Genomic DNA, 26,790 nt, shown 5'->3' with positions numbered 1-26,790 from the left:
TGGGAATTGTATAAACATGGAACAGAAGTAGAAAATAATGTAAAAGTTACAGTCATTACTATACTCCTCATCATATTCCAATTTGCTCTCTGTGCAGCAGTGTTGAACTCTTGAAGAGAATAAAAACAATTATGAACACCTCCTTCTTGAAGACTGTGAGAAAAAAAAAGACCAATAGGTTGTGAGGAGCTGGGATCCCATCATGACCAATCAGGAGGTTTGGATTGGATTTCATTCAGAAATGTAAAACACATTATTTTCAACAGAGTAGCTACAAGTGGAGTCACATCAAACAAACAGATGACAAGTGACAAGGCTTACAAAAAACATTTTAATACTTTACGTTTTTTTGTCTTTTACCATCGTCATAATTCGGAAAGCGGTCCAAGCAGAGCGGATAAGGAACCGACTGTCTAAAGAGTCCTTTGGCTGCAGCTCCCCTTTCCCAAGACTGTGACAGTTACCGGTGTACTAGAAATGCTTGCAGAAGTCCTTCTCTATATGTCTCTGTATATGTGTGTGTGTGTGTGTGTGTGTGTGTTAGAATGGCTTTCTGTGTCGTGTCAGCTGCTTCATCTATCAGTGAGTTGGGGTGCTTGGAAGAAAGCTTCTAAGGTAAGAGGCGGCTGCTGGCGCCTTAAGGAGGTCAGTGGTGCGAGAGCGAGGCAGACTGGATGTCATTCAGAGTGTTTAGCTTCATGCTGAGGAAGAGCAACTAACATTTCAACAAACTCACACGAAGCTGCATCCACCTGGAGCGGCACGCATAAATATAAAAATATTAAAAAAACTAACTAAAAAAAAAAAAGCTTTAAATAAAGTGTATGTGTGTGTGTGCGTGTGTGTGTGTGTGTGTGTGTGCAGGAAGACGGGGAAGCCGTGAGGAAGGTGCGGCTCGCAGGTTCGAGTCCCATCCGGTAACATCCGTGGGTTGGGTTTCTGACCCGGCCGGCCTGTGGTTGGTGGGCATGATGGGAAATGTTGTTTAAAGCAGGTGTCTCGCCCACAGGACAGTGGAGACGTTTGAAGAGGAGGAAGCACTTCTACTCAGAGAGCTATGGCTTAAACCTGTGGGTCCAGACTCAAGTGTGTGTGTGTGTGAAATGTTTACGCGTGCGTGTGTGTGGGTCTTCGTCAGTCGATCAGCTACATTAAGGTCAGTGTCTCTCAGTGAGGAATGTAAACTTTTGGAGCAGTTTCTCTTTAAATAGGGTACTGTATCAGCCATTACACACCCATACTTGCTCCACACACACACACATTCACACAGCAATATTCCCTCCCACTCTTACACACACACACACACACACCCACACACACTCTGCTCCCACTGGCAGCTAGTGCGCGTGTATGTCCAGTCCTTGGGCGATGAGCGGCTCCGCGGGGTGAGCGTGGGGCGGCGGGTGGAGCAGCATGGCGGGGTGGGGGTGTGGGCCGGGGTAGGAGTGGAGGGACGCTCCCGGGTGAGGAGGGTAGCCCGGCTGGGACAGCAGAGCGCCGGGGTAGTCACCCTGCAGAGAGGACATTCCAGGCAGACCTGGAGGAAAGGGGGGGGACGAAATGAATTTTAAGATTTGCCTTGACTGAAGTGAAACTGCATGGACTGCATGTTTGCATCCCATGTAGAAGTGAGACCTGAATGACTTCAACAGATTTATGCCCAAGAGCATAAACCCCCATTATGCACACCGTAAAGCAGGGATTTATTTTTGTCTCAAAGGAATAATTTGAAAAAAGGTTATGTTAAAACGTTATAAGCAGCTAATATCTTACTAGCACTAAATAACTGCAGTTAGGATATTGGTGTCTTATAAGAGAAGATCAGTTGGTGCTGGAGGCTAAAGCCTCCTACAGAGCCAAGAACAAACCTCACATTTTACCATTTTAAAGCTACTGCAGGTGGCTTTCGTAAAATAAAAAAATGTACATATTAAAACTGTCACTATGTCCGGACAGTAAAAAACAAGGCAGATAATCTGTAAAAACAATAATCAAGCTCCCCTGGCTCCTCCCAGTGGTCCTACAGCCAGTTGCAGAAATATACCAATCCCTGTCAGAAACAACCAACCAAAGCCAGGAGGAATGCCAGGCTCTGATTGGCTGTTAGCAGTGTCAGTCAATCATGTGTATGTGCCCCCTCTCCTGCACAGCATGTATTGCCGTTCAGGCTCAAGGTTGCAGAAACAACCTAACGTTACTGGAAAACTGTCTATTTCTTGAGTGGCATCTGCTCAGAAAACAAAGACCGCTAAACAGAAGAAGTCCGATGATGAAACAGCAAGCTAAAAAAAAAAAAAAAAATTGACCAAGCCTGTAATGTAGCAAGGGGGAGGAGCTATGAAGGGAGGGCTCCTTACTGCAGCTTTAAAACATCTCGAGTCTCAAAAACATCACAGCAACTTTTGTGAATGCTGTTTTATGAAGCCTTAAACCATTGTCTCATCTACATTGGGCAGCTGTTTATCACAGAAGATGAAGATTGTTTACACCAGAAATGGAGGTAGGTGGCAATGTGACACTTATGTCATCTAAAAACAACATGATTATTATGTTATTTGTACGACTAAACTGTGATATGTGATCTTACTGGCTGTAACTAGGACAAAAAAAGTATAAAAAAGGTATGTTTGTGTTCCCTTTTAAGCAAATGTTTTGTCAGAGTCCCTGCTGTTACCACCTAACAGTAGTAAAGTGGGCATCTGTCGGGGACTATTTTCAGCAGCAGATAATCCCACGATCAGTGCTCTGGTGAATATTTTCAGCAGCAGGATGCTGTCTGGAGGGGTGGGAGGTGGGGGGGGGGGGGGCTGAGTCACATTAAAGTGTCTAAGTTGACGATCATAAAAGGATTTGTCACACATGAATGTGTGTCAGTGGATGAGAACACACACATATCAACTGCCACTCATACTTTTGTGTTAAGCTCTCCTGTGGCTCAAACAAAACGGCTTCTTTACACCAGAGAGGGGCGGAGTCAGCCGGTCGTACCTGCCGTTCGAAGCCCCAGGTGGGCCTGCCCGTCGAGCCCATAGCCTCCGAGAGCTGCTCCCTCTGGACTGTAGGGACCACCCTGACCTGCAAGACCACACACACACACACACACACACACACACACACACATTGAGACACAAATACACACTCGGATACACGTCACACATATTTATACACAAATTCTGACTAGACACTGACCTGAGCGGTTTGACTGGTCAATCATTGGCTGGACTATTCTCCTCCGGGCGTTGATGAACCTGCAGAGGGCAAGAGACATAAAAACAGGATGTGAGAGAGAGAGAGAGAGAGAGAGAGAGAGAGAGATGGCAGACCGTTAATGGACAAAAAGGCAGAGCGGGAGACTATTAACCTTTTCTCTTTTACAAGCACTTAACCCTTTCAGAGGGCAGAGTAAATCAACGTTAGGGCAGAGCCTGCATCGATTGGCCCTGCGATAATTGATTGATCTGCATTGATCTGCTCACTCTGCGTGCTGCTGCTGCGGCGGAGGTACACATAAAAACATGTAAGCTACAAAACGCAGAAGATCCTTTGATCAGCACAAAACACAACGAGACATTCTTACGCACGGAAAAAGGACTCACTGGCGGTGGGGGGGGGGGCGATTCGACACACGCAACTGCATTTAAGTCTGTGGCCAGGGAAAAGGCAGTAAATACTCTGATTATTGGATATCGATCCGTAGTTTTCTTTTTACGAGCAACGGGGTTTTACTGGGCTGCAGCTTGAGGGGGAAAAAAATTGCTCTGCAGTCCATTTTTTTCTGTCGATCATAAACTATGGTCCAGTGAACTAGATTATAATACTCTCTGAAGGTCTTGTAAAGCTGTGACCTTTTTTTCCTATTCGCACTGTATGTGAAGAGTATAAAACACTTCATGTGGGCTATAAAACACAGACAATCACACCGACGGCTCGCCGACGTGGCTGCGGCCGCTGTTTATTTGAGACAGTCGCCTTGCTAAAGTATTCATACCCCTTGAACTTCTCACACCAGGGCTATGACCACAAACTGCAAAGTGCTTTGCTAGGACTCTTTGCTAGGTCGCGGTGAAATATTTTAGCGGTAAAACATGTTTTACCGCTAAAATGAAATGTGTTTCATGCATTTCTATAGGTCAATACTTCGTAGAACCCTGTTTTCATGCAGCTACTGCTTCAGATCCTTCGGCGTATGTCTCTATTCGCTTTGTATATTTAGAAACTCAGACTGTTCCCTCTTCTTCTCTGTAAAAGATTGGATGGAGACTCTGTGTGAACATCAGCTTTCCAGTCTTATTAGGTCTGCTCAGCCCTGGTTGTATGATTAGGGTTATTGTCCTTATGGAGGAAAGCCTCCCCACAGCATGACGCTACCACCACTATGTTTCACTGTAGGGATGCGGATGTGCAGGGAACGGTATTGTTCTGTACAAAGACCGATAAAGTTCAGTTTCAGTCTCATCTGGTCAGACCCCGCCTTCTTCTTGCGGCTGAGAAGGCCAAACGTGTGGAGTTCTTTCAGATGCTTTCCATTTTTTCGATGATTGACTGAACACCTCTGGGAGATGCTAAAAGCTCAGGAGATTTTTTTATTTGTAAAAGACGTTTTTTCTTGAACACCATGCATCATTTTCCTTTCCGCCTCACACTTATGCCCTAATCTGTGATGTCTTGATGATTAAAACCGATTCGTTGTGTGACCGTTTGCGGCTGTGATGCGAATGCTTTAGCAAAGCCGTGTAAATTGACGCTTTCCCTTTAAACGGCAGAGTTTCGCCGGTCGCCGAGAAGCCGCGGGGCCGGGGATTAAAGTATCGATTGAGCAGAGCACTGACCAGTTGTTGACCTGCAAAATGGTCAGCCCCGTGTCCTGCGACAGCTGCTTCTTCTGCTCCTCCGACGGGTAGGGGTGCTGGAAACACACACACACACACAACACACACACACACACACACACACACACACACACACACACACAGACAGACAGACATGCACACACGAAGGTTGGAAGTTAAACAAATCAAAGCCAGACCCTGAGGTGTGTTGCTGGCAGCAGTGGAACGACTGACGGGAGAATCCTCCCAGAGAAACTTGAAGCCTCACCTTAAACCCAGCCTGAAACAATGTGTGTGAACCATCAGTGTGAATTCTGAAGACCCTTCATCTAAATTCCTATCTGCACTCACATTTAAAGCCTCACTAAACCCACTAACTCTGTTTTTTTTTTCTTTTTTTGCCTCTCCCTCCGCACACAGAGACTCATACCGTCATAATGGAGTGAAGCAACATTTGACCTGCCTCATTTAGTCGCTAATTACTAATCTAACCACCTTACCAACAATTACACACTCCATTTCTATCACTTCTGTCGCGAGCATATTCACATAATCACTTAATCCCCCCAGTTTTTCATTTAATTTAATTGACCTCCATCGTACGCTCGCTTCCCTTTCTTTGTCCACCCTCGCACATGACGCTGTTCCCACAGTAAATCCTCTGCGCAGTAGTGCCTCTCCCCACGCTGTACACGCGCTGTCTTTGTTCCTCTATATGTCTGCAGGGGTGGTCTTGATGAACACATTTCGCGTGTCGTGAATGATTCTGCCGACGTGTGACTGAAAAAAAGGGAAGAAGGGGAGCTCACCGACAGGTGCTGGAAGAGCCACGCTCTCATGATGTTCGTGGCCACTTTGGGAAAGATGCCCCTCTTCTTGTTGTTCCTCCGGTCCCGGTCGCTCTCGTCCTCCTCCCCGGTGCTGGGCGAGGCCACTCCCCCGTCCAGGCCGTCTCCTGAGAGGACGACCGCGGCGTCATTGCATGCCAGCAAATGCACGTGTCCGTACAAGTCCGGCTGACCTTTGCCCAATTATTTTACGGCTTAGGACTGACAAAAGCCCACGTATCACCTTTTAACTGGAGAGTCATCAGCTGGCTGCCCCACCAGCTACAATTAGGATTGTCTTATAGTGCTTACATGAGCACAACGCGAGGGGCAAGTTATCCACTGCTGGTTGGATGGGCGTGTATTTCAGCAGTACAAAGAGTGAGAAGCTTTTATTTGGACTCCTGATGATGCCCCCAGGCTATGGCGCCCTGGGCGGTGAGCCATACCCCCCAAAGCAACAAACAACACTGATTCTGTGCTACTAAAACGAAAAATATTTAGAGATTAAATTTATTTTAAAATAAGAAGAAACAACATGTGACTAGAATGTTTTTTTGTTTTTTTACTCTAATTTCCAAACAATATTTGGAATGACTGGTATAGTTACTAAATAGCTTCTTTTTTTATATCCGACAGTCAGAAACTTGCTAAACCCTGAATTGCCAGGAATCTGCACGTTGGTGTTTTATGTGTGAGAGCAGATATATGAATTTAACTCTTAGAAAAAAAGCACTATATGAGTTTGATCCGTTTTCTTAGACAATCATACACAAAATTCAGCTCTCGTGGTTCAGGGAATGTCAGTTTTATTAGTTTTTATCCAGCGACGGCTCTATTGCCATTAACGAATAATTGGCAGAATGAGATTTGTACACCCATAACGATTAAAGTGTGCTGTATAAATGTAGAGGATTAAGCCTTTTACAAGACTCACTGGCTGTGTCAGACTCTTGGTTACATTTGGTTACACCTTCAGTCACAGGATTTTTCAGCAGAGCATCTGTGGGTGCGTGCCTACCTGCGTCACTGCAGTTGTCTCCTGTGCTGTGCGAGGGCAGACCGCAGGTGCCCGGTGTTCCTAGAGGCGTAGTGGCACATTCATCTGGCTCCCGTAACCATGATGCATTCTGCAGCGAAGGGAGGGGGGGATGGAGGAACGAATGCATGGCAAAAAAAGACGTCGAGGGATCATGAAAAAAAAAAAAAAAGCGATCTGGTGTCTCACCTGCTCCGACAGACTGGTGCAGGAGCCGCCAAAGTCCTCCAAGTCCGACTTGGAGCCACCCTCCCGCTCGTCCAGGACCAGGTCAGTGGGCATCTTCCCCTTCAGGCAGGTGATGTAGCGATGGCAGAAGTTATCACACAGGTCGTGTACCTTCAGGGAAAAAAAATCACTTATTATGATTGACATCAGTTCGTAGTTATATGCTGAGCACTTTATCAAATAATGTTATGATGCTGTTGTTACTAAGTTTTAATCCTTACTATTTTTGGATGTGTGTTGGCTTCATTTGTTGTCTTTGATGACTAAATATGCCCACTTACTAGAGATGCAACAATCAGGCTTTTACCAGCCTTTACCGATTTCTGGTTTTCTTTGACGTCTTGACCAGCCAATTTTGATTTTCTTTCTAGATCAGCTGACTTCTAGCTAGACCGGCACTGACCGGCGTTCAGCTGCTCTGGAACTCAAAAATGTATTCCTACCTGGCAAAGAAAAATATGTGTGCCGACAATCAACTTTTGCCAGGAAGGCTTGATATGTTAAAGCAAAGATGCTCTGCTTGATCCTTTTGAGCTTTTAACCTCAGCCTGTTGGGGAATCTGTCGGATTTGGAAATTTCACAACTTTTGATTCTTAGACTTAGACTTAGACAACTTTATTTGTCATTTTGTATGCACAGAGTGCGTACAGAACAAAATTTAGTTGCATACAGCTTGTAACTTGCAGTAAAATTAAATAACAGTATAAGGTGCAGCAGTGATTTAAAAGTAAATAATTGAAATGTAAACAATGCAGGAGAAAGTCACAGTGTACAGGTGAGTATTTTTAAAAACCATTTGTATGTACAGAATTGATTGTACAAATGGCATTTGTGCAAGAATGCATTTAGAAACTAAGAGTTCGGCAGCATTTGTAATTCTAGATGGAGATGCAATGATGCAAAATGTGCAAATATGCGAATGTTGTGCAGAGTTTATGGGTTATAGTTCAGCAGTTCAACAGCTGTTCAACAATCTGTGGAAGTTCTATGGAAAATGGAGACTGATGTTTAGAGTTAGTTACATTAACCACACCAAGTGCTAATGGGAGGCGCAAAGGACAACTTAAAATGGTAATTCTATCATGCTTTGGTCTGAAAACCTTATTTTACGGAAACTCCCACAAAATGATGTCTCGATTCAGTGTGTAACCATTAGCCGGCCTTAGAAAGAACAATAGTTCCACACTGTTACATGCTTAAAGTGAAATCAGTATCGCCGGAAGCCAATGTTAGCAATTCAAGGAGTAACAAAAACACAGAGGCTGCAAATCTTTCATGATGCATTTAGAAACCAGAAAATTGTGGGAGACTTCAGTTTTAATCTAGTTAACATAGACTTGAATCCGACATGCAAATCCAACAGTCCAAGTTAAACATGAATATATTCACACAGAAAGGAACTAAATAGCTATTTCACATCCGACACAGATTAGCACGTTTCAAGAAGACCCGACCAACCTTCTCCAGCTCCAGCAAGTGAAAGCGAAGAACCTGTATGGCCTGGATCATCTGTGGGACAGGATTATCATGTTAACGTCTCTCACGATCCAGTAAGAAGCGCGTAGGGCGTTTTTTGAATTTTAGCGCGCTGTCAGTTCGTGCGTCATACCAAGTTGTCCAGCTCAGGGTTGGAGGAAAAGATGGGCTTCTCCGAGCGGATCTGCAACACACGCTCAAGAGTCAGGTGCTACAAAAAACCCAGACAGAAGCTCTCTGCTGCTTCCCGGTTAGTGCTCACACACACACACACACACACACACACACACACACCTGCTTAGCGAAGGCGGCGATGTCATCGTTGAAGGACTCGGAGGAGCAGACGTCACTGTGGCTGGCCATCCCGGGGAGGTGGGAGGTGGCTGAGAGGGAGGAGGAAGAGTCCCGAGGGGAGCAGGTGGCCAGCTCACACTTCTCAAACACTAAGGCCAGCAGTGGAAAGAGTGGGTGACTGACCCCCACACCCACACACACACACACACACACACACAGACACACACACATATACGTAAACAGTTAACATACCGGACATAAACACAGTAACAGTTGGTATAGAGAACAAACGATGCAGAACAACGATACACAAACTTGTACACCACAGCGCGTACGAGGCGGACAGCTGTAAACACTTCACACGTATTTTCACATTCAGCACGCTGCGTGTCCCCCCCCCCTGCCGCCACTGCACAGAATCCCTCCTACCCGTAGATCTGGTCCTTGTGGTGTTTGAGGGAGTCAGGGATGGCGGGGCCATACTGCGACGGAGGAAGCGCCCTGACGTCGTCCCCGTACCCCCCCACCGGCATGCCCTCCGACCCTGAGTAGTGCACCAGCTCTTCATACTGAAACACAATCAGAGGGAGAGGCAGAACAAGCGTGAGATACACCCGACATCTGGGGGTGGTGAGACACGACGTCTCGCCGTGATCGTATTATGTGGCCGATCTGTCAGGGGGGGCGCCGCTACACGGCTTACTGGACCGCTGTACAGTTGGCAGACATGGTGCGCTTCCATAATTTAGGAGCTGTTACGTACGCGTGCCTCTACGGGGATTCTCAGCTGTGGCGTGATCAGAAACCAACTATTGCCGCTGCCTTTTATGCGGCTGGCAATGCGGTTGTTTGCGTGCATGTTTAGTCATACTCACCGAACTTTTTTTTTGTTTTGTTATTGTTTTTTTACAATTTGTCAAGTTAAAGCCACAGACAATAGAGGTATTTGTATTGGGCTCTTATGTGTTAAAACAACATAAAATAGCTCATAAATGCGAAGTGGATGGAAAATTACAAATGTTTTGTTTTTTTTTGTCTTTTGATAAACAAAAACCCGGTTCAGTACTTTGTAGACCCACATTTGTTACGATTAGAGCTCCTCATCTTTTGGGGTATGTGTTTATCAGTTGTTTACATTTACAGACTGAAAGTTTTGTTGATTCTTCTTTCCAAAAGACCTAAATTTACATCAAACTGATTGGTTGGGGAGCACCCTTGAACAGCAGCTTTGAAACCGTGAACAAATTCTCCTTTGGGTCTAGGTCTGGACTTTGACATGTGGTTATGTTTTGATGTGAGCCATTCTATTACATCTCCGGTTGTCTTTTTAGGATCCTTGCCCTGCTAGAAAGCGAGCCTCCACTTTGGCCTCCCACAGGTTTTCTTCCAGGACTGCCGTGTGTTGTTTTTTTTTTCTCCATCCACCTTGACATCAAACTGGACCAGCTTCCACGCCTCTGCTGAAATGAAAGCATCTTCACCCATCGTTTGGGGACGGCGTGCTCAGGGTAAGTTTCCTGCCACACGCTGTCCTATGGATGTAGGCCAAGAGGTCCAAATTAGGTCTTCTCTGAAGAGAGGACCTTCCTCCAACGCTGCGTCCCCCTACATGGTCTATGGCACACGGCAAGACGACCTTTTATGGATTTCCTTCAGCAGCTGACCCTACCTCCTCTTTCCCAAACTCCAAACCGGACAGACGGGGCGCTGAGACGTCCCTCCCGGCCCGGCGGTGAGACCCTCGCACGGGGCCCTCTCCCCACCATGACGCAATGAATCAGACGCCCGAGTGGCACGCTCACAGGCCCATGACACAGACGAGCTCGCAAGGAAAACAAACAGCACAGCGGCAGTCCGTCAGGGCGCACGTCTGATGAATAAACACGTCAGTCTGAGGGTGGTATGGAGCTAATCTGGGCCTGCTCTCTGCTCCCCCGCGTGTCTCTGCTCAGGTCAGCAGATCTGCTTCTGTTTCTCTTTCTGCCGGATTAAAGGGACACAGGTCACAGTCCCGCAGGACCGCCGGGATCACAGGCGCACAGCCCGAACCCAGCACCTTTCACTCGGCTGTTGTTTTAACCGAGCCACGACGTGCTGAGCCCGGCTTTCTCCCGCCTGGGGATCTGCAGGAAGCAGATTGCAGCGATTTAACGGCAGGAATATGTGCCTCCAGAAGACCGCTCCTCCACAGCTGTTGTCCTATTCGGGGGGGGGACGTTAGACATTTCAACAACGCTCCGAGACGGGCATATTTGGAACCGATTTCTGCTCATTTTGACTCCATGTACAGAGCGCAAGATCATGTACCCCAGATCATAAACAGCAATTGTATCTCTTTGTTTAAAACAGCTTAAATCCTTCCCCTGCATATCCATGCGCTGTATCCCCGTCTACCCCTCCACTGAACCCCACTTCTGTCCTAAATGGCTTATCGAATTGTTCTGGGTCCCATATGGTCACAGAAAGCACCTGCTCTGAGGCCCTGTCCCGGGACACCTTCGAGTTTTTATGGCGTCTGGCTATTAGAACAATCACCGCTATCAGATTGCGCGTCTCGTTTTACGCACGTACCGGATCGAGTTTCTGCGCGTCAGGGGGATCAAAGCGCCCGACTTCAGGCGCCGAATTCCCCCGAATTCATCATCATCATCATCAAAAAAAAAAAAACACCGAACAAGTCTGGTTAACAGGCGTTTTCATACCTACTCTGAAGTGCGGGGTTTTCAACTGAAAAGTTATTACAAGCAATTTCGACTGCTGTGCCGACGTATGGATGAGAGCGTCTGCCGGAGAATAACACAAATATACATACGTCTCAGTGCTCTGCCTAATGTCGCGTTTAATGAAAGAGGAGCTGAGCTAATAAAGGGGGCATAATTCTTAACAGGAAGTTCTTTAGTGGTAAAAATCTGTGTTGTGTTCAGATGTTATGGACATGGAAAACGTCTTTATGCGTCGCTAAGCGATTTATTTTGCTTCACTTTCAACTAATAAAAGAAATGCGAGAAGAAGGAACTGGTTTGAAGGTTCAATCCATCCATACAAGTTGTTAGATTATATGACAAAATGTTACCATACACTTGTAACACATTTAAGAGTAAAAAAAATTTACATTTTAGTCCCACTTTAATAAGCTGGAAATACAAATCGTGGCATAAAGTCAAAACCAATAGCGTGAACGCTTTAGAATAAAGAACACACATTTAAAGATCGATAATTTAGAAAGATACATCATTCTGATAGTTAAAATCTATCTATTTAGGATCATACACATTTATATAAGAAGCACATAAGAAATTAGGACCTTCTCAATAAACTGTAAAATATGTCAGACACTGGAACCTGTTGCAGACTGGAGCGCCTCCAAACACGAGGATTTTACGCCGTGTTTTGCCCATGGAGACAGGGCATATAATCCAAACAAGATTAAACCAAGGCTAGATGCATTTTTTTATATATATTCCTACAAAAAAAACATTCAAGAAAAAACAATAAACAGAAGACTTGTATTTGTGAATCAGTCCTTCAAGTATGCCCAGATCATCTGTCTAACTATTATCCATAGTCTGTAAAAACAATAATGTCTGGGCAGTTTTCAATATTAATCATTAAAGGCATTCCAATTCTAAACAAATATTAGTTTGTAAGTATAATATTTAATATTGTTTTAATTCTCACAATGCTGACTACTCTTTTTAAAGACAAATGTTGCCTAAAGATTTTGATCAGACATTTTAGCTGGAGATGCTGGTTTAGTCAGCTGCTGTTCTCACTGCGGGAAGGCTAGTAGTACATTTGCACAGTTTTTTTGTTTTTTTTGTTTTTCTTTTATGAATGAAGTTCAGATAACTAACTTGTTTTTAAAATAGTTGGAAGAAGAATCTGAGCTCGTTTCCAGGTTTAGTTATTTTAGCCAAGGCTAAAGTCTAATCTGAGGGTCATCACTAATGGCTCGTCTCAGCGGTGGTTTCACAGGGAAAATGTTTACACGTCACTTTGACAGGACACAGCTAAAAAGACGTTTATTACTACTTCATGGACAATTTGCAACTTTATCGCAAACCAGTTATTTTATGATGGTTTCTTGATAACATGAATGACAAAAAATATATATATTTTTTTGTTGCATTTCCACAATTTCTACTCCAAATGAGACAGATTAAAATCTACTCACATGCAATGTCTGCAAATTATTACACACATTATATTCAGTTCTAGCCCTCCCTGTTTTAGCGGTGTATTCGTGACATTATGTGACATCTTTCCTTAAAGGTAAGTTTTAGATTCTGTGGGTGTTCGTGTCTACTTTTTTAGAAATCCCTCCCTGTTTTTTTTACCCGTCTGTGATTTTCTGTCTGCATCCCCTAATTGCTCTTTTCTCGGGAAGAGTAGCTCAGTCTGCCTGCTGCCCCTTCAGCCTCAGCCTGTTCCTCCTCCTCCTCCTCCTCCTCCTCCACCACTGAGCCTCTGAATCAGTGTAGCAAAAAAACTGACCTACATACCGAGCTGAAGAGCTGTATCTCCTCTGCTCTGCCCTGCCTCTTAATGACCAACTCTAACCCTTAACTGGCTGACATCAAACAGCCTGAAATGAGGGCCTCTCGACTGGAAGTTGCCACATCCACGCTCTCCACCGAACTTGGAAGTTCGTGCACAAATATTTAGAGATTTAAAAGTGGTTTTAAAAGCACTGGAATAGCCCAAATCTTATTTGTGGAGGCTGGCAATCATGCTTTCATGCATAGGGTAATAAGCAGCCCCTTTCATGCTGTTTCCTCCCACTAAACATAAGCTCATGCATGCCACTTCCAGCCCACTGGTCTCTTACTGGGCCTTGTGTGTTTTTGTGGCAGCTGTCCACTGCAAACCAGCCTCCCGGCCATGTGCTCCTGTTATGATGCCTTTAAACCGACCGGGCAGTGCGTAATCACACCAAATAAAGCAATAACAATAATAATGATAATAATAATAAAAGGAGATCAGACCTACCCTTTTCTCCATGCGACTCGACAGCCAGACCTACACCGGCGAGGATGATGCGCTGCTCGGCTGTGCTCCAGCGATCCTTCCCCCCCTCCCTTCCTCTAGCTGTCTCCGGGCTTCTGGAAATCAGAGTGCATTTGCTTTTATTTCACTTATTTGTTTTATTTGATTTTTTTTCTTTCTTTCTTTCTTATTATTCTCCTTCTTCACAAACGAAGCAGTAATTAAGTTGGGAGCTCGATCAACACGGGGGAAGCGAGAGCAGCCCGCAAGGAGTTAACACAAACATTAAGTGAGCCGCTGTGTTTACTCCCTTGTCCATCGCGTTTTATGTTACAACATAATGATGCGACCGGAGCTTTTATACGCGCGGCTGATGACCGCCCGGCAGCCCTAATGGTTTATAATGCGCTCAAAGGTAATAAAGGCTCTAACTGATCCCCGCAGCCTATTAAATGCTACAGCTTGGCGAGTAGTAAGCCTGCAGAGCTCCGGTAGATAGCGTGAGATGTCCCACCGAGACGCAAAATATCCAGTCCGGGTTCGGGGCCGCGTCCGGCGTGGGGGGTTCCGGGGAGGTGCGCAGCGGCTTCCTGCAGCGCCTCGCCTCCGCTTTGTGCGCCTCTCGCTCCGGATGGCAGGCAGAGGGGATGATGCGCGGTGCTGCTTTCTCCTGGCGGCGTCCTCCCCCCTCCTGTTCTCCTCCTCCTGCTTTTTTTTTGGCTCTCTGCGCTCGCTGTCCGCGCAGCAGCAGCAGCGGCAGCAGCGGCAGCATACGGCGACAAGCTGGAAAATGTCACGGCCCGGGATGAGCGATGGTGTTTTCAGCCTCAAGAGGAGAGAAAGAGGAGGTGGACGAGGAGGAGGAGGAGGAGAAGAAGAAGAAGAAGCGGAGGAGGAGGATGAAGAGGAGGAGGAGTGACCCTGCGTGGTGGCCACGCCAGGCGGGTTGAGAGGAGGTTTCTGGGGGTCAAAACGCGACGGGATCTCTTGCGCCCCCCCCCCCCCCCCCCCCACACACACACACACACACTACACACGACCCCTCCCTCTGATCTGACACAAAACGCCAGCGAAGAACAGTATCTCTGTTTTTTACGTAGCCCACCTCTTTTTACATCCTTTTCTACATAACTAAATAAAATAAAATCTAAATAACATATGTATGTATGTGTGTATATATATATATATATATATATATATATATATATATATATATATATATATATATATATATATATATATATATATATATATATATAGTATAGATAGATAGATAGATAGATAGATAGATAGATAGATAGATAGATAGATAGATAGATAGATAGATAGATAGATGATAAAGGGAACACTTGGAGTTACATTGTGTTGTTTAAGTGTTCCCTTTATTTTTTCCAGCAGTGTGTATATATATATATATATATATATATATATATATATATATATATATATATATATATATATATGTGTGTGTGTATATATATATATATATATATATATATATATATATATATATATATATATGAACATGTGTGTGTGTATATATATATATATATATATATATATATATATATATATATATATATATATATATGTGTGTGTGTGTGTGTGTGTGTGTGTATGTGGTCCTTTGGGTTTTGTGCTGGGCATCCTTGAAACATTGTCCCGCTGTCCATGAGCAGCTTTGTAGTTAGATTGCATGCCTGGGCTCATTGGTCAGTTTGAAGGTCCATCTTTGCCTAAATTCTATCTTTCTGACTGATGTCAACATCTGTAGCTTCAGTGTTTCCATATCTTGTTCTGTCCCCACCATGATCTGCTTTTGAAGTGCACCAGTGTCCCACAACATGATGCAGCCATTCCTGTACTACCCAGTACTGTGGAGGTAGGATACTCTTCTCAGGCTTGCAACCTTCCTATTGTGATGATCATTAGATCACCTGTCACCAAAAATGTAATTTTTTTGTCCATGTGTGCATTTCCCCGATTGAATCGTGATTGTTTTTCTTTTTTATGGTATTAGCTTTTTGGTTTTTTTTTTGTCTCAGAGAGGTCTTTCAGCCTCTGCCTATACAGGACTTATTCCACAGTGGACAATGCCACTCTCTTACCAGCTTCCTACTGCAAAGGTCTTTTGATTTTTATGGGGTTTACTGACATTTCGCAGGAAAAGATGTTCATGTGTGGAACAAAGAAGCTTGAGCCATGTGATGCCTGGGCATCCCTAAGCTGTTTGTACTCTCACGTGTGAGCAGGTGAACGTTGCACCATTCGGCATCTGGAAATTGAACCCAAGGATGAACCAGACTTAGGGAGGTCCACAGTTCTTTTCCTGATATTTTTGGATGATTTGTTTTGATCTTCCCATGATTTTATGATATACTTGAGGTATGTCTTAAGTACACCCACATTTTGCTTAAACGTTTTTAAACAAACTCATAAAAAGCCCATATTTTCTATGTAAAGGGGATCCTGAACTTTTATTTTTACTCTAACAGGTTGAATAAGAATTGAGGGCATCACCTGAACTCTCCCAAACTCTCCTGACATTACAGACATAGTAATTTTATGTAAACTTCCAATGTGTAGAAAGTGATCTTTGTCGGTTTTCTGGCATTCAGCACATAGAAATGATGGCAGGTAGTGTTGGTCCCTCTTTAGCTGCTGCTCTCTGTTCCTTAAACCAACCTTGAACCATTTTTGCTTTGCTGTGGCGCACCTTATCCAGCTGAAAGAGGCCACAGCCACCAGGGAATAGCCTTTCAATTAAAGGGTGTTCGTGCTCTGCAACGATGGCTAGCTAGACGATATGTTTCAAAGTAACTAAGCAAATAACTCAGTTACTTTGACACTCAAGCAAATGTGATCCATCATGCCAAGAAACCTTGTTTGGTCTGGGCTCCAGGTCGGATGCTTATGTTGACACTTTCTGCATTGGACAGGAAGCCCCGCTAACTTCTTCTGCTCCTGCTCTGCTGGACAGAACCACATGGACCAACCGTAGCTTCCACGTGCATCAACGACCCATTAAAGATAACCGCTTCCTTCTTTGCTTCGGTTTGACTTTCAATTTCTCGAGGTGCCCGCGACAGAAGGGCACCCTGGGCGGAGGGCCATTCCTCCCACATCAAAGCCCGCCATGGCTCCACACAGCTCTGCGCCGATGGGATCCCCTCATCCTTGCCTCCCTTTTCCCCCGTCCTCCCTGCAGCTGCGTGCGAGATATTCATCAGGTTGGGAAGCTCCAGAGGGATAACGGCAATAACTCTCTCTGTGCGGCTCGCCGTTGAAGAAACTCCAGGAAAAGTCTGGACAATCAATTCGGTGATTAGGCACCAGCTCTTACAGCCAACACACACAATCCCACAGCCTGCAAAAAATCAGGACTTCGACCCATAAATTAAAAGCAAAAAACACATTATTAGTTTGGTGATTTATGCACCTCGAGAGAATGCTGGACTTCGTGCGGAAGGAGTAATTTTAAGGTTCGTTTTAAGGCTAAATGAAGAGCTTTAATTAGGTCCCTCCTAATCTGCGGTTATAAATAAAACCCCAACGTGCCTGGTGACTGACAGACAGCTTTCAGAGTGTTTTTATTGTTTTTGTAGACATTCACTGAAGACACATGCCCAGATGTCAACCTTTTGTCCCCATCTTGTTTATTGGAAAGAAAAAAAGAAGCGAAAAGGGAAAACAATAGCATGAAAGTGGCAAAAGTTTGATTTTAACCAAAGAGACAGAGGGTGGAAAGAAAAGAGCTTTCACATGTTAGTGAGGCAGCCGAGCTTCCAGGCTTGTGTTGCAAATGACACCTAAGTAACATAATAATTATCCAAAACGCAGCGCTTTGACCGGCCCCGCTGTGAGGGAAGGGGGGGGGGGGGTTGCACTTCAATCAGCAGCGACTTGGAAGGGATCAGCGAACCGGGGTTAGGAGTCTCTGTGGGCGGCGTGCTGTTTGACCGGGGGGCCCCCCCGCACCGTGCCGTCCGTGCAGCCATGGGGTCTTTTAACTCCGCGGGGTGCGGGTTTCCTGCGGGGCTGATCACAGCGCTCAGCCCCGCATAAAGCCGCCGTGGAGCTGCGTCAGTGGGCTGGAAAAGGTGACCCCGGGCATGTCGCTGCTTTTTTTTTTTTTTTTTCCCTCTCCAACAGGTTGGATTGGAACGGATTAACGCTGAAAGTGCGCGACATTCCTGTTTACAAGGATTGGTATTTTATCTTCCGCATCGAAACGTCCTGCGCGCAGTTGCTTGTTTTATTGAGATGAATTGGACCATAAATCTTCCAACGTGTATCTAACGGGCCATTATGTAAACGCCACGATTAGTCTCATTAGCATAAAGGCACCAAAAGCAGCAGTCGGTTTAAGCGCTGATGATGAAACATGTTAGAGCTGAACAGCATTGCTATTTGGCTTTAGTTTTATTCTGTGTCGTTTTAGAATGAAAACGACGTTTTTTCCCTGAAATGTGCTCACATAGATTTTATTCTAACTAATATTTTTGATTAATGACGTTTTGAAGGTCATTTTCATCAAACTAATCAAATAATCCAAACAAACAAGTTTCTACGCCCTAGTATTCTAAATTTGACCATACGCCATCTGAAATAGTTGTAGATTTACATTATATTTATCATACAGGAGCATATAGGCATCTGTGTGATCTCTAGTTTCTAAACAACAACAGCAAAAAAAAATAAAAAAATAAAAATAAAAAAAAAAATAAATAAAAAAAAAAACAGATATGGAAACATTTTCAGGGGGAAATGATCTATTCAAAACAAACAAGTTGGGATCAGTGAAGAATTGCAGACATTGAAAAAACTTACAGAAGAAGAAAATTTACAGAAATTTCCTCCTTGAATGCAGAAAGGTGAGGTGTAAATCACTCCTCTTACATCCTCTTACAGCCACAGGTTGCGTAGTGGTTCAACAAGCTGCAAACTGAAATTCCTGCTCCAACACAGAAAACCTCTCAACCTAGAAATCGTATGACAGCTCTTACTGTAATTAAGTTAATGTATTTTATCAGAATACAGCCCATATAAACATGCCAGCCTTACCGATCTCTTCTTGTCAATTATTTAACAAAGATTACTCTCATTTAGCATAAAAAACATGAAAGAGCCAGGTTCAAATTATCAGGATAACAACTCTGTTTAAGTCAGCATGTTGTTACACACACCACATGTCTTTTTATATCAGACACATCTCACCAACTAATAAATTATTAAAATTTGTTAAATTACTTAAAAATGTGAAGTTAATATCCACACAAGTAAATTAATAAAAATCGGGGAAAACAACTGCATATGAAGCAAGCTTACATAATAAACATTACTTCTTTTAATACAATTTTATGAGTAATGAGCAGCAATGGGGAAAAAAACAACTTGCTGAAATAGTTCATGAGCAAGCACATTAAAACACCTGTGAAAAGGTGATCAGCAATAGAGGTCAATCATTTCCTGAAATGAAACAGATCGCTTCATTTTCTGCCTTCAGATGCCCTGAAATATCCATTTGAAGTTGTTACGGTTCAGAGATATATGCTAAATATTTCCAATTTGAGCCAATGTCTTGAAATCCTTGTGTCACAGGTAAGTCTTCACTAAAACAGTGGCTGCAGTAACCTGAAACAGTGTTTCTAGAGCCTGCAGTACCCGACACACTAAGGACCACATGAGCACATTGCTGTGGATGACCACTGGAAGAGGTAAGACGAGTGATGGAAGAGTCCGATAGAAAAAAGACAGATCAAAGTTAAGCTCACGTTATTTAATTTTGTTTCGGTCCCTTAGAAGATTCACTATGACTCTGTGTTTTTTACTCGGTTTGAGGATAACCTGCTTCACTGGAGTCCATTGACCAACCCACACTGATAGATGCCATTGATTTCTCATCTCTTCTTCCATTTATATAAATGGGAGTGTGACATGTTGCTTTTTGAGACATTTAGCTACAGCTAGCTTCAGACAACTTCTATTTAGGTGCACGTTTTTTTTTTTTTTTTTTTTGTTTTGCCTTGTCAGCCATTGGTGGGGCTATTGGAGCTGAACCAAAAACGGGGTTAATACATGATTTGGAATTACTTTTTCATGCAGGGTCAGGTTGGTTTAGATACGTTTTCTTCCCTTAAACTATAACATCATCTGAAAGTTTATTTTTTTGTTGTTGTGTTTACTTTGGATACCTTTGCTCCAAAATTGATCTAATAAGCTGAAACATTTAGGTGTAAAAAAAAAAAAAAAAGCAAGAACAGCATGAATCTTAATGAGGACAAAACTTTTTTTATGACTCTGCGTAAAGTTAGCAGTCTCGTCATGTCAAGTTTATTCGCTTAATCATAACCCCAAATGCAGTTTGATCGTAATGCAGAGATTTTAAGAAGATAATACATTTTAAAAATAAAGAACAAGCCTTTTTATCATTTTTACAATTCATTAACAGAACACAAACCTCCCTGTTTTTTTGTTTTCTTAGAAGCATTTGAGGTATCTCAATGGTTAAATGCTTCCTAAGAACAAATATTTGTTGTGACACCTAAAAACCCGTATCCAGTGTGTTTCCTGCTTTCTGATACATGAGCAGAGATGCTGCAGCGACTTAAGACGAAGGTGATTCCCCAGTCAGAGCAAACCCTCGGGTTTATCCAGCACTCTCATGTGATGGCATTCTGGTGAAGACCTCGTGCTGAGGAAAACAGGCTCATTTTCTGCACCACAGAGTTGAGTATCAGTCAGCCAGGTCCTCTGTGCAGGGACCATTCTGCATGTCAAGGCTGCTGCAGTTATTTGTCACTTCCTGTCAAGGCTGGAGCGCTCGCTGCTCCGCGCCCACCAAGGCCAGGTGAGTGTATGGGTCGGCAGCAGCAGAAATGTGAGTTCACTACAGCAGACTCGAGAATGCATCTGCTGTATTGTCGTGTGTGTGTGTGTGTGTGTGTGTGTGTGTGTGTGTGTGTGTGTGTGTGTGTGTGTGTGTGCTTTGCATGCCTGCTGGAGGGTCAGTGCCCTGCTGTTCCCTTTCTAAGTTGGGCGTCCCTCCAGGCGATGCCCAGGGCTACAAAACAGGACACAACCAGCAGAGAGGTGGATGGTTGTGCGTGTGTTTCTGTGTGCTTGTGTCTTTATTCTCCTCTTTTAGTGTGGGCCGATCCACTTGATTTTAATTTCACGTTATTAGAGCTCGTGTTTAGCTAGCATTCAAACAGCCACCGCCTTCTGTAGATCCCGCTCAGCGGGATGCTGTTTCTTCAAACATATCCGCTTCCAGCTGTTTCACATTGTAATCCATCCTCCGCAGTTTGATCACCTTGCCACAAAGGTTTAGTTTTACTGAACCTCAAAAGGCCACCCAGCCTTGTTGACTTTGGTGACTCCACCATAAAGGAAATCTGGCTGCCATGACCCCTGGCAGCAACGGCCAAGCAGCCGAAACATCAGACGTTCTGTGGACCTACCCTGGCTGCCTCGGAGAGAGAGGGGTGGGCTGGGGGGATCAGGGTAATGGAGGGATGTAAAAGGAGAAAGAGAGGATGAAGAAAGCGGGCTGAATACAGAAAGGCAGGGGAGCGTCTTGAGTTTCTGGGTCTTCTTGCTACATATTGGAATAAATTTGCTTCCTCCAGCTTCCCTGTTCTCCTGCAGAACCCTCTCCAGGCAAATCCTATTAAGCTGCTCTTGCAGCCTGTTTGCAAACTTTCCCCCCCCAGATTCGCTCGTTCCAGCCACCTGGGTCATTCATCTTTAGATGTTTTTACCTGCTGAGGTGAAACATGTGACCAATTTTCCACTCCTTCTGCCTCCCTCTTCACTTTTTTTTTTTTTTTTTTAGTTTTTAGTATTATTTTCTTCTCCACCATTACTCCCTTCTTTCCTCCTCCTCTTCCTCCTCTTTGTTGCCTTCCCACCCCATCTCCCCCTCATAGATGGAGATTAACTGGGGAGTGCAGCACCATCCGTCCTCATGACTGTTTGTTGTTAAGGAGATGGATGGCGGCTGCCTCTGCCAGCCCCACGCAGCCGCAATTACACCAGCCGCCATGATGGATGGGATGGAGGGAGCGGGGGGGGGGATTGGGTGGGTGCTGGGGGGGTGGGGAGACGGAGATACAGAGAGGGGCATCTATCACGCCCCTTAATCTACCTGCCACTGCACAGGCCAGGATGTGAAGAGAGGGGGCTGAGGTGAAGAGGAGATTTGGCTTTTCCTTGACTCCTGGTCAAAGGTTTCTTGCCTTCTTTTTTTTTTTTTTTCCAGTTTCTTTGCAGCATTTGGTGCGCAGGGGCTCGACATATTTAATGCCCCGAACGGAGCGATTGATTTCCCAGAACTGATTGGGTTCTTTGAAGCTCACTGGTTCTGTCTGAGTGTGTGTTCAGGACCGACATCGACAAGCTAGATTAGAGTCCATTTCAGAATGACAATCAGTTTAATCATACAACAGGGAACTGCATTTTGGTTCCGCTTTGAGCTCCATGAAGACATTTTAAGCACAACATACGAGAAAGGTAAATAGAAATACGTCTTATTTGTAAATATGGATGTGTGGATTTTAACAGGAGGGGATCCGGTTATTGGACAAACAGGCATGATATTGATCTGGGTACTCTGACCGTCAAGTGTTCATCAGATTGACAGCTTGGAGGAAGAAACTGTCTCTGTGGCGGACACAACTGGACACCAAAACGAGAGTCTATCATTGCCGGTGAAACGTGCAGGCTGGAGAACAGAGCACACCGACTCCCAAACCTAATACCTTTCTGAATGTTTCACATCCCTAAAACCTTTGCTCTTTTCTCTCACGTTAAATCCACAAACTTAAATGTACTTTATTTGGGATTTTATGCGATAGAAATAGTGCATCGTTGTGAAGTGGAAGGACAAAGATGATTTTCAAAGGTTTGTACAAACAAAGATCTGAAAGGTGTGGCATACATTTGTATTTAGCCCCCCTGTAATCTGCTGCCAAGAAGCAAAATCCAGTGCAACCAAACGCCTTCAGAGGTTTTGTAAATATTTAGAGTCCGCCTGGTAGTAATTTAATCTCCACAGGTTTGCCAGACAACATTAATTAACAAACAGCATCACGAAGACCAAGGAAGTTGTGGAGAAATTAAAAGCGAGGTTAGGGAATAAAACAATATGGTAAGTCTTGGACGTCTCACAGCCGACTGTAGAATCCATGATCTTAAAATGGAAAGAGTATGGCTTAACTGCGAGCCCAACAAGACATGGCCGACCAGCTGAGCAAACAGGGAGAACACGAGAAGCAGCCAAGAGACCCCTGGTATCTCAGGGGGATCTCCACAGCTCTGGACCACAGCTGGAATATTCCACTGACAGGTCAGGTATTGGTCCACAAATCTGCCCTTTAAGAAAAGTTGTCGAGGAAGAAATTCAATGTCGAAAGAACATCATGCTACAAGTCATGTGAGGGACACAGCAAAGGTGCAGAAGGTGCTGCAGTCAGATGAAACTAAAGCTAAAAGGTCTGTGGCCCACATGCAAAATGCTGTGTATGGAGGAACACTAATGCAGCACATCACCCTGTAATAAAAAACAAAACTCACGATGAAGCATGGCGGTGGCAGCAGTATGCTGTGGGGATGCTTTCTTTGGCCGGCACAGGGAAGCTCTGTAGAGTTGATGGGAAGATCGATTGAAACTAATAGCGTGGGAAGTGCTGGAAGAAAAGCATTCAGAGGCTACAAGATTTGAGACTTAGGAGGAAGTTTCACTTCCAGCAGGACAACATAAACATCCAGTCAGAGCTACAATACAGTCGAAGCACAGCCATGTCCTGGAAAGGCCTCCTAAGAGTCCAGGGCCAAATCTAATAGAGAATCTGCTGTAAGTCTTCAAAACTGATGTTGACAGATGCTCTACGTCTAATCTGAAGGAGCTGGAGCAACGAAGCAAAGGAGAATGGGCTAATATTTCAGTTCGCGGAGGTTCAAAGCAGGAGCAAAAAGTGCTTAAACAAAGCAATGACTTAGGGGAGCGGAAGACTCGCAGCACTTTTCAGATTTATCGTATTTTTCAGACTATAAGGCGCACTTAAAATCCTTACATTTTCTCAAAAATTGATGGTATGACTTACAATCCAGTGCACCTTATATATGATTACCGTTGTGCTTAATGACTGATTTTTTATGTAGTACAATGCGTTCAAAAATCTGTTAAAATGTGTAAGAACGATTTTGGTTAGCAACAAAGCAGCTCCGCTCAATGAATATTCCGAGCATTACGGTACATGTGTCACTACCTGATCGGACCCCTGAGCTGTCTACAAGGCTGCCTGACTGTAATGTCTAAACTAGAAGTGCATTCATGTAAGGTCAGCCCGCACCCGGAGTACGCGCTAGCAACAATAAACCTAGTAAGTTAATTCAATATGAAAGTTAAGTTTATTTTGGCTTTATGTTAGAAACTGGGCAGTGTCGTCCAAATAGTCTGTCCTCCCGGCAGAGACGGAGAGCTCTCCCTCTCTCAGGAGAGAGCTGTGTAAGGTGACCAGATTTGATTTCTCTAATGAAAACCGGGAACATCTCTGATTTTGTTTAGCACAGAATCTCTGCCTGGGGTTGGTTTGCTTTGTCTGAACTGCAACACTGACGGGGGGCAAGGAAGGTGCGTTCGGGACATCGACAGGACCGAGTAAATACCTCTTGTTGCAGTAAACTTGTTTACTCCATCGTGATACACTGAGCATGTCCTCCCTGTCCATGTGTGGGTTCTCTCTGGATACTCTGGCTTCCTCCCACAGTCCAAAAACATGACTGTTAGGTTATTTGGCCTCTCTAAATTCTCCTTAGGTGTGAGTGTGTGAATGGTTGGTTCTCCTGTCTGTCTCTGTTGCCCTGCGATAGACTGGCAACCTGTCCAGGGTGTACCCCGCCTCTCACCCAGACCCCAGAAGTCGGGGTCTGTCCCCGGAAGTCGGGTATACGTGGTCACCCTACATGAGGGACAGAGTGATATTACACACTTGGGAAGAATATGTAATGCACCTTTTAATCCGGTGCACCTTATATATGACAAAGACACACATAGACACGTAAATTCATGGTGCGCCTTATAATGCGGTGCACCTTATGGTCTGAAATATACGATAATTATCTTAAACTGTTTGAAAATCAGCTGGTGTTTTCCTTCCACCTCACATCCCCCCCAGAATGCATTGCGATTTATCGCCCTAACACTTAAAACCGTACGAAGGTTCGAGTGGAAATGTTTTCACGCATCCACGTGCGTCGCACCAGCACACCATCACGCCGGCTTGTACCTGTTGAAGGCGCCGACACCTGCCATGCCTCATCATCGTTTCTCCACAATGCTACAGAAATGTTATGAAAAGCAATCTGAGGTCTGCAGCCCTCCAGCCCCTCCCTCCCACATCCACATCTTTCTCCTCCACCTTCTCATCTGTCCGCGGGAGTGAGAGATGGGATGGCGGGATTAATACTCTTCCGCCCAAGCCAAGCCGGGGAATGATGGATGGACGGGCGCAGGAAGGGAGAGGAGGAGGAGAGACAGATTAAAGGAGAGAACTCTGAGGGGTTCATAAATCCAAAACGTGGGGTTGGAGAAAGGAGGGGGAGACCTGAACCATATCAGACTCTAATAACATCTGCAAGAAATCTATGAGGAGGTAGACAGAGGTGCAATGAGAGGGGGAGGAGGGGGGGGGGGAGAGATGGGAGCGGCATAATAGCATTAGATGTAATCCAATCATGGCAATAAGATGTGAATGGATGAGTGTGAGCAAGTGCGATTATGCAGAAGAGGGACGTCGGCGTATTGATGAAGCTTGGAGGACAGGCCTTGGTGCTGGACCTGAGATCAAAGTTCTCACAGGGGAGCTTTGTGCCGCGGAGACACCCTGAAAACACGGCGTCCATTAGAGGGTTGCCATGTTTAGCGCAGAAAACAGGAGGCTGGCTTCATGGAAGCTACGAGCTGGGTGTGTGGAGGCCATCTCCATGTAAAGCGCTGTCGTGCAGCTGTGACCTGACTCAGTTCAGATGTAGTGCTTCTTCACCTCCCTCCTCTTCTTCGCGACCCCATCACCGCACCCCCCCCTCCCCATTCCTCCCCTCCTCCCCCCACCTCATTCCCCATCCTCCTCCCCTCCATCCACCAGGGCCACATTTTTCATGGCCCAGCTGTCGGAGGGCCGTGATTGGTTGGCTCTGCGGACAGATAGCCGATAGGCTCTGATTAATAGTTGAGGCCCAAGAACTTCCTCATTGATCAACAGGACAGGCTGCGGGGAGAGAGGAGGAGGCAGAGGGGTGGTGGGGAGAGAAAAAGCATGCCCTGTCGCTCTGCAAGTGCTGGCTGATAATCCAGATAGTGGCTCATGGAGCCTGTGGAGGTGTGTGTGTGTGTGCGTTCGCAGCACCGAGGGCATAAAGACTGTTTGAAACAAGATCCAAAAGAAATGAACGCTGTTTAAGACGCACCCCTCTTCAGACGCGATAACAATTTAGATGGACGGGAAAGCGTTCAGCATCAACGCAGACACCCAGCGACGAGCGTCCCTAAGGCCTTCGCGCGCTGACAGAAAATTTTGTTGCGTGTCTGAAGTCGTTATCCCATAAAAGTAGCTTTTGTCTTAGTTGAGCCAAACCGATCTTTTAGCCGATTTAAACGCGCTGTTTAACGTGCCTAATACCGAATCAGTGTTTCAGAGTGTGTGCGTTACAGTATCAGTGTGTGTTAAAATGCCTGCGTGCCTGTGTGTGCCCTCCTGTCGCTCTGTCCAACCTCTAGTTGATTGATGAGTCCCACTCCCACGGGGGTCAGCAGGGTCATGACCTCCCACTTTTGCCCTCCCTGCTGAGAGGTTCACGCATACACACGCACACACACACACACACACACACACAAACACACACACACACACACACACACTGAAACAGATGGCGTTGGGACAACTGGCTCTCCCCTCACCTTTTCTCCTCAAACACACTCCGTATCTTCATGATTTCTCTTGATGTTAAAAATACAACAGCGCAGCTATATCACCTCCTCAGATAGAGTCAGACGCAGCACTTTGTTTTTTTTTCCCCTTTCGAAGAAAACAGAAACAGAAACAAATC

The 26,790-nt window shown here is 45.0% G+C and overlaps 1 protein-coding gene across 2 annotated transcripts; it reads right to left on the bottom strand.

Annotated features, from left to right (window-relative positions):
• Window positions 1–312: 312 nt before the first annotated feature.
• meis3 (myeloid ecotropic viral integration site 3) lies at window positions 313–14,660 on the bottom strand. 2 transcript variants are annotated; one of them, XM_021312633.2, is made up of 13 exons: window positions 14,195–14,660; window positions 13,684–13,796; window positions 9,124–9,263; window positions 8,695–8,872; window positions 8,534–8,584; window positions 8,383–8,433; window positions 6,885–7,034; window positions 6,678–6,786; window positions 5,639–5,784; window positions 4,830–4,906; window positions 3,190–3,248; window positions 2,989–3,075; window positions 313–1,537 (listed from the first exon to the last, which is right to left on the bottom strand). In XM_021312633.2, the coding sequence occupies exons 2-13, from the start codon at window positions 13,693–13,695 to the stop codon at window positions 1,338–1,340; spliced, it is 1,260 nt and encodes a 419-aa protein (XP_021168308.1). In that variant the 5' UTR covers window positions 13,696–13,796; window positions 14,195–14,660; the 3' UTR covers window positions 313–1,337. The 2 variants fall into 2 exon arrangements, with proteins under 2 accessions (XP_021168308.1, XP_012711566.1); XM_012856112.3 differs by having other exon boundaries at window positions 13,684–13,793.
• Between the last annotated feature and the right edge of the window lie 12,130 nt (window positions 14,661–26,790).

The sequence above is a fragment of the Fundulus heteroclitus genome, chromosome 18, assembly GCF_011125445.2.
Source record: "Fundulus heteroclitus isolate FHET01 chromosome 18, MU-UCD_Fhet_4.1, whole genome shotgun sequence".
Classification (NCBI taxonomy): Eukaryota; Metazoa; Chordata; class Actinopteri; order Cyprinodontiformes; family Fundulidae; genus Fundulus; species Fundulus heteroclitus.
Note: the sequence above shows the minus strand (reverse complement) of the source record. Positions and strands in the feature narration are given on the sequence as shown.